At 35.6% G+C, this 21,328-nt stretch overlaps 1 protein-coding gene across 1 annotated transcript in view; it reads left to right on the forward strand.

Annotated features, from left to right (window-relative positions):
* Positions 1 to 9,419, forward strand: part of LOC110207511 (carboxylesterase 1D-like) — a 42,852-nt gene extending 33,433 nt beyond the window's left edge. Inside the window, 2 exon segments of the mRNA XM_020985204.1 lie at positions 1,538 to 1,610; positions 9,150 to 9,419. Of these exon segments, the coding sequence (XP_020840863.1) occupies positions 1,538 to 1,610; positions 9,150 to 9,381 (305 nt within the window). The 3' untranslated portion in view covers positions 9,382 to 9,419.
* Positions 9,420 to 21,328: the final 11,909 nt, after the last annotated feature.

Consider the following 21,328-nt stretch of genomic DNA (forward strand, 5'->3'; position numbering starts at 1 on the left):
CTTTTTAATGTCTTTAGGTGATCAGGAAGCTGCATTAAAGGAGCCAGAGGCCAAAAAGACCTTAGCAAAATATTTGTTGCATTTTGGGGAAAAGCAATCCCTGTTGCAGGAAAATGGAGAGGATCTTAGTTCTGTCAATGGGTCCTTATGACCATACCACATGAGGAATGGTTGAAAGACCTGTGGATATTTAGTTTCTAGTAACGATATTGGTGGGACTTAATGACTATGCTCAAATATTTGGAAGACTGTCACGTGGAAGAAGTATTAGACTTATTCTCTTTGGACAGAAGTAGTAACAATGGATGTAAGATGCCGTGAGATGGATTTTGGTTCCAATGTAAGGAAACATTTCCTAACAATAAGGGTTGTCCAAAAGTGTCCATGTTTTGTCTGTGGAGGTAGTGTACTTTACGTCACTTGTGGTCTTCTATCAGAGGTTGGATGAGCACTTTTTTCATGGACATTCTGGAGAGGATTCCTCTTTAGATTGAGTTGGTCTAGTTGTCCTCAGAGTTACTCCAATTCTGAATGTATTTCCAATGGACTATTTCCATGAGTGTCCAAGTAAACTTAGCTTCAAGGGCTTCATTTGCCCTGATCATCTGCTCTGTTTTGGAAGATGCTTGGGAGACAAGAAGATAGATATTGATGTCATACTTGGACAAGTCTCCACAATTCCAGATAAAAATGCCCAACAACACTTTTGAGGTTCATGATATTGCCATGTGACTGAACTCTTTCCATCTTAAAGCTTTGGCCTCTAATTTCCTCCAGTTTTTGATTCATATTTTCTCTAGGTGGCATCATTGAACTTCTGGCATTTAGGTATTTACTACTCCAAGAGGAAAATCTGAGTCTAGGCTTCCTTTACCTTTGCCTTTCAGGGCTATTATTAGCAATGTCTTTGATGTTAATACTGTGGATTCTCAGGCTTTAGATGCAAAGCTGAAAATAATGTTATTAGAACAGTGGATTTGGAGTCATGGGCTCAGGGTTCAAATTCTAGCTCTGCTCCTTATTACTTGTATGGCCTTGGGAAAGTCATTTAGCCTCTCTGGCACTTAGTTCCTTTATCTGTAAGATCAAGGAGTTGGACTAGATGAAGTTCTTTCCAGCTCTAAAAACTAATGTTCCTAAGTAATATCTATCAGCATTCTCAAAATCTCTCTCCTGCCAACCTTCTTGGTAGCTGAGAGTCTATGTTAGAAATTCATTCCTTTAAGTTATTATGTTCTGTTAATGTATAAATATCTTTAAGAAGAGTGGAATTTTTGGTTTTACTAATTATTATTATCAGTCCTAAAATTTAATTCTTGGGAAGACTTAAAACAAAATGCAGGTAGGTTTATAGACAACTTCAGAGCATTGATTTGGTGTGGTACATCAGGATGGGGCACCATATAAAGTAGAAGATCAAGGATAGCCAGGATAGTAAAAGGAATATACATGAAGGAAGAGTGGGGTGTGAACTGAAGACAAATTTTCTTTCTTACTATACTCATCCCATACTAATATCTGTGGTATTCATCTTTAGAGGGTGCTTCAGAAGAGGAGAAACAGCTTAGCAGGACAATGATGAAATACTGGGCCAACTTTGCTCAGAATGGGTGAGATTTTTAACAAAGGAAGGAGAGAACTTAATACCTAAGTAGTAAGTCATTTACCTTAGCATTTTTGGTGGGTGTTCTCCTTTTTTTCTTCTTAAGATGATAGATTTAGAGCTGATAGGCATGATATAATTCATGCAGTTCAATCTCTTCATTATTCTTTTTCCTTTTTAATTTATTTGAATTAGAAAATATTCCTTCTCCTTCACACTGAAAACAAATACCCTTGTAAGAAATACGTATGGTAGAGCCAAAAAAAAAACAACAACAAAACTTAGGCATTTGCTATTTATACACACACACACACACACACACACACATACACACACATGTACACACACACAGATGTCATCTACATTTATACACAAATATATATATATTTTTCTATACGTATATATTTGCATATATGTGTATATATGTTATTACTATTACATGTATGTACATCTATAGATATATCTGCAGACATGTCAGTAATTAGGTAGCATGTATCACCATAAGTCCTCTGGAATTGTAGTTGGTCATTATATTGATCAAAATTCCTCAATCTTTCAAAGTTGTTTGTCTTTACAATATTGTTGTTATTGTATAAATTGTTCCCCTGGTTCTGCTCACCTCCTCTAACAGTTCACACAAGTAGCCCCAGGTTTCTCTAAAAATATTCCTTTTGTTTCTTGGAACATGATATCATTCAATCATATTCTAATACCATAATTTGTTTACCCAATTAATGGCCACCTATTAGTTTCCAGTCCTTTGCTACAGAAGAAGAAGGACTATAATATTCTTATACATGGAAACCCTTTTCTCCTTTCTTTGACCTTGTAGTGAGTAAAAAGTGTGTACAATTTAATAACTTCTTGGGTATAATTCCAAATTGCACTCCAGAATGGCTAAACCAGTCCACAGCTCTACCAATAATGCATTAATGTATTTCCTTTTCCATAGTCCTTCCAACATTCATCACTTTTTCTTTTGCCAATTTTTACATTTGTATGAGGTAAAACCTCAGGGTTGTTTTAATTTGATTTCTCTGATTATTCATGATTTGGAACATTTTTTTTCACCTGACAATTGATAGCTTGGATTTCTACCTTTGAAAATTTCCTGTTCATATCCTTTGAACATTTATCAATTGGGAAATGGCTTTAATTCTTATACAATTTAATCAGTTCCCTATATATTTTCAAAATAGCACCTTTATCAGAGAAACTTTCTTCTAAGATCCTTCTCACTCAATTACTTGCTTCTTTTCTAATTTCAGCTGCATTGGTTTTGTTTGTGCAAAAACTTTTAAAATTTTATGTAATCAAAATTGTCCACTTTATCTCTTATGAACCTCTCTATTCCTTGTTTGGACATGAACTTTTCCTCTATCCATAGATTTTTCTTGTAATTTATTCATGATGTCACTCTTACTTTTAAGTAATATACAAATTCAGAACTTACCTTGGTCTACAGAGAGATCATAGTCTATATTTAATTCCTGTCAGATTGCTTTTCAATTCCCCTTCCCTCCAATTTTTGTTGAACAGTGAATTCTTTCCTCAATAACTACATCATATGAGTTTATCAAACACTGGGCTACTGTATTTTCTTGCGCTGTTTATTGTGTAATAGACCTGGTGGCACAGTAGATAGAGTGCCAGGCTTAGAGTCAAGAAGACTCAGCTTACTGAGTTCAAATATGGCCATAGACAACTACTAGCTGTTTGACCCTGGGCAAGTCACTTAACCCTATTTCTCTGAGTACTTCATCTTGTAAAATGAGGTAAAGAAAGAAATGGCAAACCATTCCAGTATCTTTGCCAAGAAAACCTCTAAAGGGGTCATGAAGGGTCAGATATGATTGAAAATGATTGAAGAATAATAACAACAAAATATTGTATAATTAATCTGCTCCACTGATCAGGCTCTCTTTCTTAGCTACTACTAAATTGTTTTCATGATTATTACTTTGTGGTAGTGTTAGAGATCTCCTTCCTTCCCATATTTTCACTATTTTCCTTGAGATTCTTTACCATTTCTCCCTCCAGGTGAAATTTTGTTATATATTTTTTTCTAGTTCTATAAGTTAATCCTTTGGTAATTTGATTGGTAGAACAATTTAGGTAGCACTTTCATTTTATTGCCTTTACCTAGCCTTCCAAATTATAATTTCTACAATTATTTAAATATGTCTTTATTTGTATAAGGAATGTTTTGTAGTTGTATTCATTTAATTCCTGAGTATGTCTTGGTAGGTAGATTCTCAAGCATTTTATAAATTCTGTAGTTTTTTTGAATGCAATTTCTTTATTTATTCTCACTAAATTTTGTTGCCAACATGTAGAGGACTGTTAATGATTTCTGTGCATTTTTTGTATTCTGAAAAATTGATGAAATTATAAATTATTTTAATTTTTAGTTTTAAAAAATTACATGCCAAATTTGTTGACCTCTTCTTTCCTTTATTTATTAAAATTGTTAGTGATATTAATTTCTCCCTAAGGATTACTTTGCATGCCAAAATTTTTATGTTTTCTTATTGTTGCCATTATCTGATTATTCTTATAATTTTGCTTTCCAACTCATTCTTTAGAATTCTTAGTCTCCTCAGACACGTGACACTTACTAGCTGTGTGACCCCGGGCAACTCACTTAACCCTGATTGCCTCGCCAAAAAGCAAAAAAAAAAAAAAAAAAAGAATTGTTAGTCTCCAATTGATTTTTTATCATGTATTGAATGTAATTTTTAATGAATAATGATCTGCAACATTTTCCATTTTTGTAAAGGTGCCACACACAGTTGAGAAACATATATATTCCTTTCTATTTCTATTAAATCATCTCTTGAGATCTGTCATATCTAACTCTTTCTAAAATTCTATTCTAGTCCTTAACTTTTTTTGGGGGGGGGGTTAGTCTTGTATATGTATGAAAGTGGTACATTAAGTTTCTCCACTATTATTATTATTTTTTACTGTCTATTTCTACCTATAACTCATTTAACTTTTCCTGTAATTATTCATATGTTATGGCATTTGCCACAAATGTTTGATATTGATATAAATTCATTGTCTTTGGTAACTTTCAACAAAATAGAATCTACCTTTCTATCTCTTGATTAATTTTTTTGTTACCTTGTCTCTGATCATACTTGCTACCACTGCCTTTTTTATTTCAGTTAAGCATAATAGATTTTATTCCATCCCTTTATTTTAATTCTTAATGCATGTTCTTTCAAGTATATTTTTGTAAGCAAAATATTTTTTTTGCATTTGTTTTCTAATCCTCTTCCATTTTTACTAGACAGTAAAAATTCCATCAAATCCTTTCTACTGTCTTCTTCCATTTTATTTGTGACTTTATCCAATTCACATTTATGGCTATGATCATTAATTTTGAATTTCTTGTCAATATATTCTTTTATTCTTTTTCTTATCTTTGTTATCTTTATGAAGAGAGTTTCAAAGAAAAGGAGTGTGATCAGCACCAGTACTCTAGGTGAGATGCAATCTGCTTCTGTTCCCCTGCCCCACTTGTCTTTGACCCTCTCAGAGGCCAATCACAGATGCTTATCTTTTTGTCCTTTCCTTTTAAACCCACTTCAAGATCTCCTTCTGATGATAGTTTGTTTTATTCATGACTAATTCCTCCCTTAATCTACCTTTCCTTTTATTCCTTCAATTCTTTTCTCCCTTTCCTTCTTACTTACATGTTGAGTAAATGTATTTCTGTAACCAGCTGTCTGTTTTCTTCCCTGCTCTAATGCTGGTGAAAATGAACTTAAAGTGTCATCAACTTTCACCACCCCATCCTCCTTATTTGTATAGTTTTCTACTTGTGCACCATAATTGTATGCAATAATTTTCTCTACCTTTCTTCTCCCTTTCTTTCCCACTCTATACATTTACTCGTACCTTTTCTTTCTTCTTTTAAGATAATCAAAACATTTAACAAAACACCCTAAGGGCCTCTCTCTGTCATCCCTAATGATGATAGGTTACTGACGGGATACAAGCATCTTCTCCCCATATTAGAATGTAAACAGTTTACCCTTGTTTTGTTCCTTAGGATTGCTCACCCCTTTTTATGTTTCTCTTGACTCTTGTGTTTATATTTCAATTCTGATCTTTTTATCAGGTATATTTGGAAGGCCTCTATTTAATTGAAGGTACATTTTTTATCCTATAGGTTTATTCTCAGTTTTTCTGATTAAGTTTTTCTTGATTGTAAGCCTGTATATTTTGCCTCCTGGAATATTGTATTTTGAGCTCTTTGCTTCTTTATAGTAGTGGCTGCTACATCTTGTGTGACCCTGCCTATCTCTCCCTGGTGCTTCAATTCTATCTTTCTGGTTGACTGTAATATTTCTTCTTTGATGTGGAAGCTCTGCATTTTGGCTATAATGTTCCTGGGAGTTTTGGGGTTTCTTTCAAAAGATAATCTATAGATTCTTTCTATTCTCACTTTGCACTCTGATGCTAAGGGATCTGAACATTTTTCTATCACAGTTTTTTGAAATGTGATGTCTAGGCTGTTTTTAATTTTTGTCATATCTTTTAGGTACTTCAGTTATTCTTAAATTATTTCTCCTGGTTCAATCTATTTGCCAAGTCAGCTGGTTCTACTATGAGATGCCTTATATTTTCTTCTATTTTTACAGACTTTCGACATTAAAAAAAGATTGTTTTTGGTTCAACTTCTATTTGATTTACTCTAGTTTTCAGGCAATACATTGCTTGCTTAAGCTTGTATACTTGTTATACAAGCTATAAATTTTCTTTCTAATTCTTCCATAGCTCTCACTTCTTTTCCTTTTTTTCTCTACAACTCTCCTTTCATCTACAAAATGATTTTAACTTTTAAAAATACATATTTAAAAATACTTTATTTTAACATTCAAAGATTTTGACTTCCAAATTCTCTCCTTCAGCTTGTTGAGAAGACAAACAATATGATATCAATTATACATGTGAAGTCATCCAAAACATATTTCCATATTGTCTTGTCGCAAAAAAAAAGTAAAAAAAAAGTATGTTTAAATCTACTACAAAAGGAATGGCTATAAATATTTTTGTTCCTTTAGTTCCTTTTTATAGTTCCTTTTCTTTTTCCTTTGAACCTTTTTGGGATATAGAACTAGTAGTGGTATTGCTAGGTTAAAGGAAATATACAATTTTATATAGTCCTTTGGGCACCATTCCAAATTGTTATTTGGGCACTGTTCCAAATTGTTATCTTGAACATTTTAGCTTAAAAATACCTGTTTTATTTCCTTTTGCTATATTTTGAAGTAATTCTCCTGAGTTTGTGTCTTGAAGGATTCTGTCACCGTATTAACTCTTTATGGTGGGTTCTTTGTTTGCTCATTCTTCTATCCTACTTCCTGACTTGGGACTTTATGTCATGTCCAGGATTTGCACACTTCCAGAGGGAATGCCTAGGCAATGCTTGTGTCCTGTTGCTGCTTTCTCAGAGTACTGAGTTTTGTGACATTGCAGGATCTTAGAAACAGCTCAGGCTGAGAAACTGCAAGATTTTGGTGATCCCCAAATGGTGTAATCCAGGGAAAATTCTGACCATCCTTCCATTCCTGGTCTAAGCTCTGTCAGTTCCTGACGTGGGTTTGAGTTTGAGTAACATACCTATGGACTTGCTTCTGGTTGTAGTTTCAGTAGACTGCTTCTAGACTCAGCCAATGTAAGTTATCTGGAAAGCTCTGCTGGTTCAGAATGACAAAATTGTAGGCTTACTTTAGACCTAAGGTTCCTTCCCTAGTAATTCCCCTGCAGGTTTCAGACTAGGCTAGGGGCTGTTGCTGATACCCATTCTTCTCTTGGGGTGTCAGAACCACACAACTGTTGCTTTCTTTTGTACTTGATCTTTGCTCAATAAACAGAACATTTGTTCCTTCTTCCTTCAAGTCAAGCCCCTCCAAGTAGGTAAAGGACCTCTTCTTGTCATACTGCAGGCAAACCTTCATTCTGTCTGAACCTGACAGATTCCATAAAGCCTGTCCTGGCTACACACAGTTCCCAGAGTCCGCAAACCTTTCTGTTTGTCTCTGTAGGACTTAGGCTTAAAAAGTGACCATGATTTTCCTTTCATTTCCAAGGAAGAACTTCATTTTGTGTGTTTTCTGGATCTTTGTGTAGGAGACGTGGGGAAGAACTTGACAATATTTCTACTATTCCACTATCTTGGGTGGTCTTCTTCCACCCCATTTTAAAAAATAAGGCCCCTGAGGCTTACAGGGATTAAGGAAGTGTCCAGAGCCAAATAGAAATTAAGTGGCCAGGGCCTTGGACTCCAAAGCCATTCCTCTTTCTACGGTGCCTTATTGTTTTCATCATCTCCTCCTACTATTCCTTCTCTCTCTCTCCCTCCTTCTACTTCTCTTGTGTCTCTTTTTGCTTCTTTTTCTTTTGTTTGCTCTGCTTCTGATGTTGCTATTTCTTCTTCTGATCTTCTTTATCCATATTTGATATTCGTTACTGATACTTCTACTGTTGTTTCTTTTTCTATTACTGACATTTCTTCTGATGTTTATTCTTCATCTTCTGCTTTTTCTTGTGCTTTGACATTTGCTTCTTCTACTTCTGTTCCTTTGTTCTTTCCTTGCTGCTTTTCCTTTTCTTTCTCTTCTTTCTTCTCTTCTTTCTCTATCTCCTCTTTTTATTTCTCCCTCTATTTCTCTCCTATTTTTCCTGTTCTTCTTCCTTTTTTATCGATACTCTCCCTCTTCTTCATCTTTGTACTCTTTTTTCTCTTGAGTTGCTACTGAGGAAGGAAAATAACTTAGAAAGAGGTAATTATGTATTGGTCTAATTTTGCCTGGCCAAAATAAAAGATAAATGGTGATTTAAATGTTTTAATTTGGCTTCTGTTTAATTCTTTTTAGAAGTAAATTTTATTATTTTCTTTTACATTGCATGGATTTTTTTCATATATTTCTCCATTTATGTCCCAGAGATCTTCCCTTGTAACTAACTATAACTATAACTAACTGTAACTGTAACTATAACTATACACACTATATACATACATGCATAATTATATATATACACATATTTGTGCACATATGTATATATGAAATTTCAAAAAGGAAGAAGAATCAGCAAAAATGATCAACATGTAAATGAAAAAAAAATCTAACAACACATATGATATTTACACCTAGGTACACTCACCTCTACAAATGATCAGGGGATGGTATCTCTTCATTACTCTTCTTTGGGGGTAAGTTGTTCTTTACAATTTTACAACATTCATTTCTTAAAATTGTTTTTGCAGTTGTTCTTTGCCTTTATGTTGTTGGAGTAATTGTGTGTTTTCTTGCCTAACTCTAGTTACTGAACTTTGTAACAGTTTATGCAAACCTTTCTATGCTTCTCTGTTTCTATCAAGCTTATTTCTTATAGCACAGCTTTATGCCAGTACAATCAGGCTGCACAATTAACTCAGCCATTTCCCATCTGATAGGCATCTAATCAATTTCCAGTTCTTTGCTAACATTGCTATAAATGTGAAATTTAATTCTGACAATTTCATTTCCAGTGATCCAAATGGGGAAGATTTGCTGAAGTGGCCAGCTTATGACCAGAATAAACAGCACTTAGAATTTGATATAAATCTTACAATTGGAAAGGAACTGAAGGACAAGAGGCTGGAGTTTTGGTCAAAGACCCAAAGCCAAAAGATGGTATCTTCTGCTGTCCTTTATAGCTCTTTCCACTCCCTGGCTTCCATTTCTCTATTGCTGACTTTGTTAACCTTCATGATTTCCTAGGAAAAATGCCTTTCTCTGTATTTTAAAATTCTCTTGCTTTCCCCCCACAATTGGTAAAATTCCTTTTAGTTAGAATATTCCCTTATCTTACCCTCAATCTTTGTCCTGAACTTTATCCTGTAGTTTGTCTCTTCTTATTTTAAATGATTTTCTATGAGAGTTTTTTTTTGTTGAGAGAGAAAAAAATAAATTTTATTGATGTATTTCTCTTATCTAAAAATACATTTTTCCTGCCTTTCCCATCCAGCAAGCAATTGCTGCAAGGGACTTTTTGCAAAGGAAATCTCTTTAAACAATTCTTTATGGATATAGCCATTTTTCATTGTCTTTGAACATTTACTTCCAAAGCTAAAAAAATTAGGTGTGTGTGTGTGTGTGTGTGTGTGTGTGTGTGCACGTGCGTGCATGTATGTGTGTGTGTGGAGACTCTCTCAATAAACCTGGAATGAAATTGTTTACAATCTTATGAGTCACTGACTGTTTCTTATAACTTAATATTATGAAACAAAACTGAAATATTTTCATATATATGTATATATGCATATATATACATACATACATACATATATATATATATATATATATATATATATATATGTAATGGAATTAGTATTATTTATTTAGTTCAAGTTCCATATTAAAGGCAGTTTGTCCTACTCTACCATGGACCTCTTGAGGACAGGACCTGCCAAACAGAGAGCTCAGCTTCCATTCTTGATGGACCCTTTACTTGAGCATTCAATGGAGGAGAGGAGAAGCTGATCCTAGGGCCAGCAATTTCTTGGTACCTAGATGCTTTGTCAAAACAATCAAAGATCAGTCTGTATTTAGAACAGGTTCTCATTTAAAGCAACTTGGCTGCTACAAAGAGCACATGTGGCTTTAGCCAAATAGCTGGCCTGAATCCATGTGTGCTATTTTCTCTTCAAATTTGGGAACTGAAAAATACAAGTTGTTAATAAAATTTAAAAATATTAAAAACAATAGCTCAGGACTTTCAAATCAATAACAAAATCTGATCAGTAGGACAAAGTTAAATCATCCTGACCTTATTTTTATTTTGATCATTTTTAGTTCTATGCATTTCTAGCTATCTACTGACTTCCACAATTCCTATTTCCAAGAATAAATACATGGAGTACAAAACATGAATGATCAACATTGGGTTTTATGTGAAACAAAATCAAGATAAAGAAATCTCTTATTTAAACAGTAAGAAAAATCACTTAAAAACTATTAGCAAACAACCAAAGGGAGGGTGGAATTGAAGAAACTAAAAACTTACTATAGTTTTTCTCAGTTCTTGAAGAGATAATCATCTGATGAACTCATTCTGGGTTTTTTGCCTTATATAGCAGAGGCTTGACCTTACATATGTAGTCCTTAGTCCTAAAATATATACCGGAAGAATTCTGCAGGGATCTGATGGCTATCCCTGCTGCTGTTCCCACTGTAGATGCTTCTCTCTAAGCTCTATTCCATCATGTGCTTCTGCTGGATAAGGTGCCATCACCAGTGCTGCCTCCTAGTCTGTCCTTCAAGTCTTAGAGGCAACTCAATATTAATAATACTCTTTCTTCTAGGTTGGAGATAAAACAATAACATAACTTTTAGACATAACCCACTTCCTCACTTCCTCAAATCATAAGCCTCAAGAGTCTCATTTTGCCTGTGAGCTGCCCCTTTGGCAGAAATCAATACCTGCTGGTATCTGGGGTTCCATATGCATGTAGAGAGGTGATGGGATTCTCATTGGAGAGACCACCAACCCACTTGATTGTGAAAGTTGTTACTCAATGATTTGCCATCCCCAATCCAAACAAACCTTCAGTTTTACCATACATCAAGAGTGTGTCCAGGGGCAGCTAGGTGGTGCAGTGGATACAGTACAGGCCCTGGAGTCAGGACACCTGAGTTCAAATCTGGCCTTAGACAACTGTCACTCACTAGTTGTGTGACTCTGAACAAGTCACTTAACCCCAACTGCCTCACAAAAAAAGAGTATGTCAGCTTTAGATATTATTTGATCTTGAGCTATATTCTATTTATTCTCTGGCCCAAAGACATATCTCAGGATTTTTCTCCCAACAGTTCGAATCAGGGTAATCATTTTAGGCATTTTACAGGGTCAAGAAGTCAACGTGCTAAGCAGAGTCTATAATGTGGGAATCAAGGTTAAGTTACTAGGGTTGGTTTAGGAATACAGATGTCAGGATTCCAGGAGAAGAAAGGCAAAGGGTCATGGTGAGCAAATAGGTATAGAAAGTGATTTGTTGATCATCAAGACATAGAAGAGTCTCTCTATTTGGCATCTTCAGCTTGTTTTCACCCTGACCCAGACCTTATTGCTCATGTTGGTTGATTTAATTTTTCTGGCCAACTGATAACTGCTTTCTCCATATAACCATCCACATAACCCTCTTAACATCTTGCTTCCTTGCCTCAAGAAAGATTAGTGTTATCAAAAGAGCAGGGTGTATGAACATAGCTCAGCCTAAAAATACAGATAAGCTCCAGGAGCTGTGCTTATGTCTAGGGTCAAAGAACAGAAATATTTAAGTAAAGTACAAACTACAATCAGTGTAAAACAGATAGATGGTGTGGGGTGGTGGTGTCAAACACTTAGCCAACAAGCAGCAATGCTCTCTGCATAGTAAGGGCTGAGCCAGATTAAAATGTAATCAGAAAATATTTAACAAAATAAATGAAAATAAAATAGAACACAGATAATATTAGTATGTAGTTGTCTAAGTCAATAGGTGGTCAGTAGGAATCCTTATTTATAGTTTAGTGACCTATTTCTACCTGAGTCTGACACTACTGGTTAGGAGATACAATGTTAAACATAGAGTCAGGAAGGCCTAAATTTGAATCTTGCCTTAAACACTTCATAACCATGTCACCCTAGGCACTCACTTAACCTGTGTCTCTTAGTTTCCTCATCTGTAAAATGGAGATAATATTAGCACCTACTTACAGGATTATTGTGAGGATCAAAGGAGATAATATAGGTAGAGTACTTTAACAACTTTGAAGCATTATATACTTTTTAGCTATTATTTATCTTTGTGAATGCTCATCTTTTGCAAGGTTCACATTGAAGTGTTTAGGAGAGTGTGAAAGTAAATGCCCAGGATGGCTCTAGGTAGCTTCTAATGGCTCAGCTCTGATGATGTCATACTCTTTCCCACTTTTCTTTGTGGTTTGCTCTTTGTGACCCTGAAAGTCAGGGCCCTGTATAATATATCTGTCTTTCCAGGTATTTGATATGGGTTTGTGGTCAGATACTATGATGTTCTGAAGATTAAGTAGAGAACAGAGATGTACTGATAAATGCTTAACAAATAACTTCCTAGGGGGGAAATGTACCCATAACATACTGTTAAATTTAATTGCTGCTGTTAACATATTCTCCATGACGTTCTTAAGTCTAGACAATCCACAAAACTATAAATCAAGCCCCAATTTTTAAATACTGATTTCCAAGATGTAAATGCTCACAGTGAAAATATAACAATAATGCTCAGTTGCCAGTTCAAGCTAATTTTAGGACACTTCTGGATAGAGAGCATAACGAATGATGTGTTCTGAAATTTCATCCTCGTTATGGATATGATACTCTATGACTGAGATTATTTATCCAGTTTTAAAAGGGGTGCATAGTGTTACTTTTAAATGTTGAAGTCAGAACCATCTCTGCTACTCAATATGACCTGTGAGCCCACTAACTGCATGACCATGTGCAAATCACTTAATCTCTATGATCCTCAGCCTCCTCATCTATAAAATGTAATACCTATTTCATGCAGTTGTCATCAAGCTCAAATATAATATGTGTAAAGTTCTTTGCAAACCCTAAAAGATTTATGGATATCAATTATTATTATTTATGTTGCAGTATGGGGACAGGAAGTAAAATTAGAGAAACCTAGTGATGTGAAGACTAAATGAGAGTAGATTTCTGCAAATATGTTTTGAGGTGAGTTGGAAGGAAAGAAGGGTGACAGAAAGGGGCAGTTAGCAAAATTATTCTGTGCTTAGATGCCCAATGCTCAAGGCAAGGAGTCTAGACAAGATCAGGAATTTGAGATATTTTAGAAATTATCTTTTTCTCCCTTTCTTTCCAGGAATGGCAAGAAAAAGACAATGTGTTAGTGGAAAGCACATTGGCCTGAAAGTTCAGAGGTTAGGACTAGACTCAATTCCTAACCTTTTCACTAAATAATTGTGTGACTTTAGAAATCACCTCCCTAAAGCTTGGTTTCTCTATATGTAAAATGTTGGGGTTAGACTAGATGATATCTGTGGTTCCCTAAAATTGCTATTTTGGAAAAAAAATCATGTCCAGAGTAGTTACATGGAGACTGCATTAGAAGCATTGGCTGCATGCCAGAGCTCCTAGGGCCTCTTAGAAGTTGAAGCCTCATTCAACCATCTCCTTATGAATGGGATATAGCTTGGACATGTCTTCGACTACTGTAGTTGATTTTTTCTCTAGTAGCTTGTAGACTATGGCCCAATCCACAGCTGGCCTGTCCTAAAGCCAATATGGTATGGTGACTTGCCTGTTTCTACTGGGTTCTGATAGTTAATAACTATAAGACTTAGTAGTAGACAAGTCAGGGTCAGGGGTGTTTAGGTAGTTGTGCAGTTTATGATTCCTTTTTTGGGGGGAACTTATTGAGACTTTTTAGCCTCTCTTGTGAGATGTGGTATAAGAATCAGAAACACACATGCCTTCAGAGTAAGCTGATGACCTCTTTTTGCCCTGTTTTCTTTTCCTTCTAGTTTTCTATTGGAAATTGATAGGGAAAAAGCAAATTCTACAAAGGTCAAATTTCTCCCTCAATTGAATTTACTTATCTAGCTATTGACTAATTCTTTCGAAGCGCGTCAGAGTTGGGCTGAGGACATGCTAAATGTGGACACAGGCTAGCCACAGAGATTACTGGGGAATAGAGATTGTAGTGTAACATCCTGCAGGCAGGGCCAGGATTAGTGGCCTCACTAGAGTAAATGACAGTAGAGTACATTGGGGAAGGGGAGACTATAATTCCCAAGATGTCCAGCTGTCATTCAATGATAAAGTACCTTTCAGGTTTTGAATCAAAGCCTAGAATATTGAAGAGATAGTGGAGTAACAGGATAACTTAGGGACAACTTCCTGCCTCTACTCTTAATAATACGGGTTATATTAGAGGCCTTAAATGCCAAAAACAAAACAAAACGAAACAAAAATAGCAATAATGGAAAGAAGAAAAATAAAAGAATCTACCACAAAGTAATTCTTGTGGAAAAAATGAGTGAAGACCAAGAACCCAGTTGTTCTCTTTGATTGTTTTTTGCTGCCTTTTTGTCCCAGACATCCTCATTTCTCTGAAAATCCACATTCTGCTCAAGGTGGCCTTGTGATCTGCATGGCTGATGAAAAGTTAGTCATGGACTTTCAGTGGTAACACTTTAATAGTGTCCTAAGGGAAACTCTCTCCAAGTGTGGATGAAAGCCTGTGAATCAGATCAGCACCAAAGCTAAAGAAGGAAGGGAGGGGGAGCTGTAGAGGAGTGTTGAGTCCAGGGTGCAAGAATGTGAAGGAAGGTGAGAACAGAGGTATAGAACTTTTTAAATAAACCACAAGACAAAACAGCCAGCCAGTAGGAAAATGGAGAAAAAGATAAAGTATAAAAGCCTCTCAGAGGCTTTTCCTTTCAGCAATGTTCAAAGGGAAACTTCTCCTAAACCATTGAGGGGATGTAGCAGTAAGGATGAAAGTTACAAGCTGAAGAAAGTTAGTTGGGAGGAATAGGAAATAGATTTTTTTTTTAATAGAGAGCTCTGTGTGTGGGAGTGTGTACTATATATGTGAAATGTTGCCTACATTTTCAGATGAAATTGCACACTTATTAGTTTTATGTACCTATTTTACTTTGTTAATGGACTTCTGGTACACAAGATGGCAGAGGAAGCAGGAAATCACCCGAACTCTTCCAAATTCCAACAACTATAAAATAGCATCTCAAGATGAGTTATGGAAAGTCAAGACCAACAAATAAATGAGGTGAAACAATTTTCCTGCCCAAGACAACTTGGAAATTCAGTAGGAAAGGGTTGTCTCACTATGGTAAAAGGGCAGTGAAGTCCGGGGCAAGCCAACAGCAGGAACACCCCTCATACCCCTCCCCAGTGGCCCCTGGGTCACTAAGCCTCTCCATGGGTCTTGGTACAGCACCAGGTGAACAACCAGTCCCCCTCAGAAGTCGCCCAACAAGGTCCCAGCACAGGAAAAAAATAAATGGCCAGATCCCACTGTGGAGCCCAGTGAAGCACCAAGCCCACTGAGGGCCCTGGCACAGCAGGCCCCCTGCAGATGACAGCACAGCTCCAGGCCAGCAGCCAGAGCCTGTAGCTCAAGAGGCTTGGGACAGTGTCCCCTCTACCCCAAGAGCAGAGCTCAACTTTAAACATAACAAAATAGGCTAGAAAAATGAGCAAAAAAAATAAACAAATAAAAGAAACTAAGTAATTATGTTAACTGGGAAGATCAAAACACAAATGCAGAAGAGAACATTGTTAAAACACCTACATTCAAAGCCTCAGAGAAAAATGAGAATTGGCCTCAGGCCCCAAAAGAACTCCTAAGAGGTCAAAATGAGCTATAAAAATCAAATAATAGAAGTAGAAAAAAATTGGGAAAAGAAACGAGAATGATGCAAGATAGTCATGAAGAAAGAGCCAACAGCTTGATAATGGAAGCCAAAAAAATGGGAAAAGATGTACAAAAAGAAAATGAAGAAAATAATTCCTTAAAAATACAATTGGCCAAATGTAAAAGGAGGAAGAAAATAACTCTTTGAAAATTAGAATTGGATAAGTGGAAGCTAATGAGTCTGAGACATCAAGAAACAATAAAACAAAACCAAAAGAATGAAAAAAAAATAGAAGACAATGTGAAATATCTCATTAGAAAAACAACTGACCTGGAAAACAGATCCAGGAAAGCTAATTCAGAATTATTGGACTTCCTGAAACCATGATAAAAAAAGATCCTAAATATCATCTTTCAAGAACTTATCAAGGAAAACTGCCCTGATATTCTAGAACCAGAGGTAAAAATAGAAATTGAAATAATACACTGATCACCTCCTGAAAGAGATCACAAAATGAAAACTCCCAGAAATATCATAGCCAAATTTCAGAGCTCCCAGGTTAAGGAGAAAATATTGTAAGCACCCAGAAAGAAACAATTCAAGTGTCATGGAGACACAGTTAGGATAACAGAAGATTTAGCAGCTTCTATATTAAAGGATCTGAGGGCTTGGAATATGATATTCTGGAGGGCAAAGGAGGTATGATTACAATCAAGATTTGTCTACTCAGCAAAACTGAGTATAATGCTTTAGGGGAAAGATGGATATTCAATGAAATAAAGGAATTTCAAGGATTCCTGAGGAAAAGACGAGCTGAATAGAAAATTTACTTCTAAATACAAGACTCAAAAGAAGCATAAAAAGGTAAACAGGAAAGGGAAATCATGAGGGACTTAATAAGGTTAAACTGTTTACATTCCTATGTGGAAAGATGATACTTCTAACTTATAAGAAATTTCTCATTATTAGGGCAATTAGAAGGAGGATGTATTGACAGAGGACACTGGTGTGAGTTAATATGAAGGGGTGATATCAAAAAAATAAAATTAAGGCATGAGAATGAGGAATGCACTGGGAGAAAAGGGAAAGGGAGAGGTAGAATGGGGTAAATTATCTCAGAGGAGGCAAAAAAGAGCTACTACAGGGGAGCAGTAGATGGGGGAGGTGGCAGAGAATGCTTGACCTTACTCTCATCAAAGTTGGCTCAAAGAGGGAATAACATACACACTGAATTGGGTATAAAAATCTATTTTACCCTACAAGAAAGTAGGAGGGGAAGAGAGTAAGAGAAGGTGGGGTGTTTATAGAAAGGAGTACAGATTGGAGAAGGCAATAATCAGAAGCAAAACATTTTTAAGGAGGGACAGGGTGAAAGGAGAGATGGAAAAGAAGAAATGTGGGAGAAATGGTATGGTGGGAAATATAGTTAGCAATCATAACTGAATAAATTTTTGGAGCAAATTTCTCTGTTAAAATGTCTCACCTCTCAAATATATAGAGTAATGAGTGAAATTTATAAAAATAAAAGCCATTCCTCAATTGACAGATGGTAAAAAAAAATGAACAGTTTTCAGATGAAGTAATCAAATGTATTTATAGCCATCTAAAATGCACTAAATCATTATTGATTGGAGGAATGCAAAATAAAACAATGCTGAGGTACTACCTCACACTGATTAGACTGGCAAATAGGACAGAAAAGGAGAATAATAAATGTTGGAGGGAATGTGGGAAAATTGAGACACTAATGCATTGTTGGAGGAGTTGTGAACTGATTCAGCCATTATTTAGCACTATTTGGAACTATGCCCAAATATTTATAGCAACTCTTTTCTGGTGGCAAACAATTGGAAATTGAGTGGATGTCCATCAATTGGGGAATGACTGAACAATTTATGATATATGATTGTGATGGAATACTATTGTGATATGAGAAATAATGAGCTAGGTGCTCTCAGAAAAATCTGGAGAGACTTAAATGAACTTTTGCAAAGTAAAATGAGTAGAAAGGAGAACATTGTACACAGTAACAGCAATATTGTAAAATGATAAACTGTGAAGGACAACTATTCTAAGCAATACAATGATCCAAGACAACTTTGAAAGACTTATGAAAATGCTATCAATCCCCAGAGAAAGAATTGATGGAATCTGAATACAGATTGAAGCACACTTTTTTTTAAACTTTCTTTATTTTTCATGTGTTTGTATTTTGGTCTAGTTTTCTTTTACAACATGACATACAGAAATATGTTTTGTGTGATTACACATGTATAACCTATATCAAATTACTTGTCTTATCAATGAAGGAGGTGGGTAGGGGAGGAGAGAATTTGGAACTCAATTTTTAAAAATGAATGTTGAAAATTGTTTTTCCATGTAATTGGGGGAAAATAAAACATTAAATTAAAAAAAAGAATTTGGATGCTATGCCACTTCATGCACATAATATTTAGTATCGACATTCTTTCATTGTCTATGGAATCTTTTAGCAATATTTAGTTTCCTTCCTTATGTCTTTCAGTTAGTTCTATTTTATCTTTTGCTTTGTTTGAGATCAAGATTGATACCCCCGATTTTTTTTTTTTTTACTTCAGCTGAAGCTGAATAGGCTATACTCCAGCCTTTACCTTTACTCTATGTGTCTTTCTGCTTCAAGTGTGTTATTGCAAACAACATATTGAAAGATTCTGTTTTTCGAATCACTCGGCCATCTATTTCTTTTTTTTTTTTATATGGGAGATTTCACCCCATTCACATTCACAGTTACGATTACTGTTTATTTCCCTGCATCCTATATTTCATCCTGTTAATACTTTCTCTCCTTTCAACCTTTCCCTCCTTGAGAGTATTTTGCTTCTGTGTGCCATATCCCACAGTGTGCCAATACTGATGAAAATAAGGTTCAAGCAATGCCCAATCGCCCCCTCTCCTATCTTCCCCTCTATTGTAATAGGTTTTCATGCCTCTTCATGTGAAATAATCTACCCCATTCTACTTCTTTCGTCCTTCTGCACCCAGTGTGCTCTTCTTTCTCATCCTTTATTTATTGTTTATTGTTTATGTCATTCCCTCAAATTCTCCTTATACCTGTACCCTTTGTATATTACTTCTAGCTGTACTATTAGTGGCACAATTTTTGAGAATTTTTAGTACCATCTTCCCATGTGGGATATAAGCAGTTCAGCTCCATTGAATCCCTTATGTTTTATTTTCCCTTTTTATCTTTTTTAGACTTCTCTTGGGTCTTGATATTGGAGATCATTTTCTTTTTTGTTCAATTCTGGTCTCCTTATGAAAGCTTGAGATCCTTCTATTTTATTGAACAACCATTTTTCCCTTGGAGTATTATGCTTAATTTTTCCAGATAAGTAATTCTTGGTTTTAGTCCTAGCTCCTTTGCCTTCCAGAATATTATGCTCCATGACCTCTCTTCCTTCAATGCTGCAGTAACTATATCCTGTGAAATCCTGATTGTGGCTTCCCAATATTTGAATTGTTTCTTTCTGGCCACTTGCATTATTTTTTCCTTGATTTGTTAATTCTGTAACTTGCCTATAATGTTCCTAGGAGTTTTTATTTTGGGATATCTTTGCTGAAGTGATCAGTGGATTCTTTTTTTTTTTTAATATAAATTTGTTTATTTTTAGTTTTCAACATTCACTTCCAAAAGTTTTTGAGTTCCAAATTTTTGCCCCATCTCACCCCTCCCTCCACCTGAAGATGGCATGCATTCTGAATATCCCTTCCTAGACTGTCCTCTCTTCTATCTCTCCCCCATTCTCTTATCACCTTCCCCATCTATTTTCCTGTAGGGCAGGATAGACTTCTATACCCCATCTCCTTTATTTCTTATTTCCCAGTAGCATGTGAAAACATTTTTTTTAAACACATTTTTAAAACTTAATGTTTCAAATTTTCTCTCTTCCTCCCTCCCCATCCACCCTCATTGAAAAGGCAAGCAACTCAATATAGGTTATACATGTGCAGTTATGCAAAACACTTCCATAGTAGACATGCTGTGAAAAGTAACTCTACTTCCCTTGATCCTATTCTGCCCTCCCATTTATTACATTCTTTCTTTTGACCCTGTCCCTCCTCAGAAGTATTTACTTCTGATTACCCCCTTTCCCAATCTGCCCTCCTCTCTATCATCCCCCTGCTGTCTTGTGCCCTTCTCCCCCTGTTTTCCTTTAGGGTAAGACAGATCTCCATACCCAATTGAATGTGTTTGTTATTCCCTCCTTAAGCCAAATCCTATGAGAATAAGATTCCCTCATTCCCTCTCACCTTCCCCTGCTTCCCTTCCAATGTAAGAGACTTTTCTTCTCTGTTTTTTTGTGAGATAATTTACCCCATTCTATCTCTCCATTTCTTCTTCTCCAAATATAATTCTCTCTCATCCCTTAATTTTATTCTCCAGATACGACCCCTTAATCTTCAATTCACCCTGTGCCCGCTATCTATCTATATATACATACGTACATATAATTTTTTTTCCTTCAACTACCCTAATACTGACAAAGGTCTCATGAGTTATAAATATCATCTTTCCATGCAGGAATGTAAACAGTTCAACCTTAATAAGTCTCTTATGATTTCTCTTTCCTGTTTAGCTCTTCATGTTCCACTTGAGTCCTGCATTTGAAAGTCAAATTTTCTATTCAGCTTTGGTCTTTTCATCAAAAATGCTTGAAAGTCCTCTATTTCACTGAATGACCATTTTTTTCCCCTGAAGGATTATACTCAGTTTTGCTGGGTAGGTGATTCTTGGTTTTAATCCTATTTCCTTTGCCCTCTGGAATATTATATTCCATGCCCTGCGGTCCTTTAATGTAGAAGCTGCTAAATCTTGTGTTATCCTGATTGTGTTTCCACAGTACTTGAATTGTTTCGTTCTGGCAGCTTGTAATATTTTCTCCTTGACCTGGGAACTCTGGAATTTGGCTACAATATTCCTAGGAGTTTTCCTTTGGGGATCTCTTTCAGGAGGAGATCTGTGGATTCTTTCCATTTCTATTTTGCCTTCTGGTTCTACTATATCAGGGCAGTTTTCCTTGATAATTTCTTGAAAGATGTTGTCTAGGCTCTTTTTTTGATCATGGCTTTCAGATAGTGCAATAATTTTTAAATTCTCTCTCTTGGATCTATTTTCCAAGTCAGTTGTTTTTCCAATGAGATATTTCACATTGTTTTCTAATTTTTCATTCTTTTGGATTTGTTTTAAAATGTCTTGCTTTCTCATAAAGTCACTAGCTTCCAATTGCTCTATTCTAATTTTTAAGGAAGTATTTTCTTTTCT

This window comes from Phascolarctos cinereus, unplaced genomic scaffold, assembly GCF_003287225.1.
Source record: "Phascolarctos cinereus isolate Bilbo 61053 unplaced genomic scaffold, phaCin_HiC Scaffold_2;HRSCAF=192, whole genome shotgun sequence".
Taxonomy (NCBI): domain Eukaryota; kingdom Metazoa; phylum Chordata; class Mammalia; order Diprotodontia; family Phascolarctidae; genus Phascolarctos; species Phascolarctos cinereus.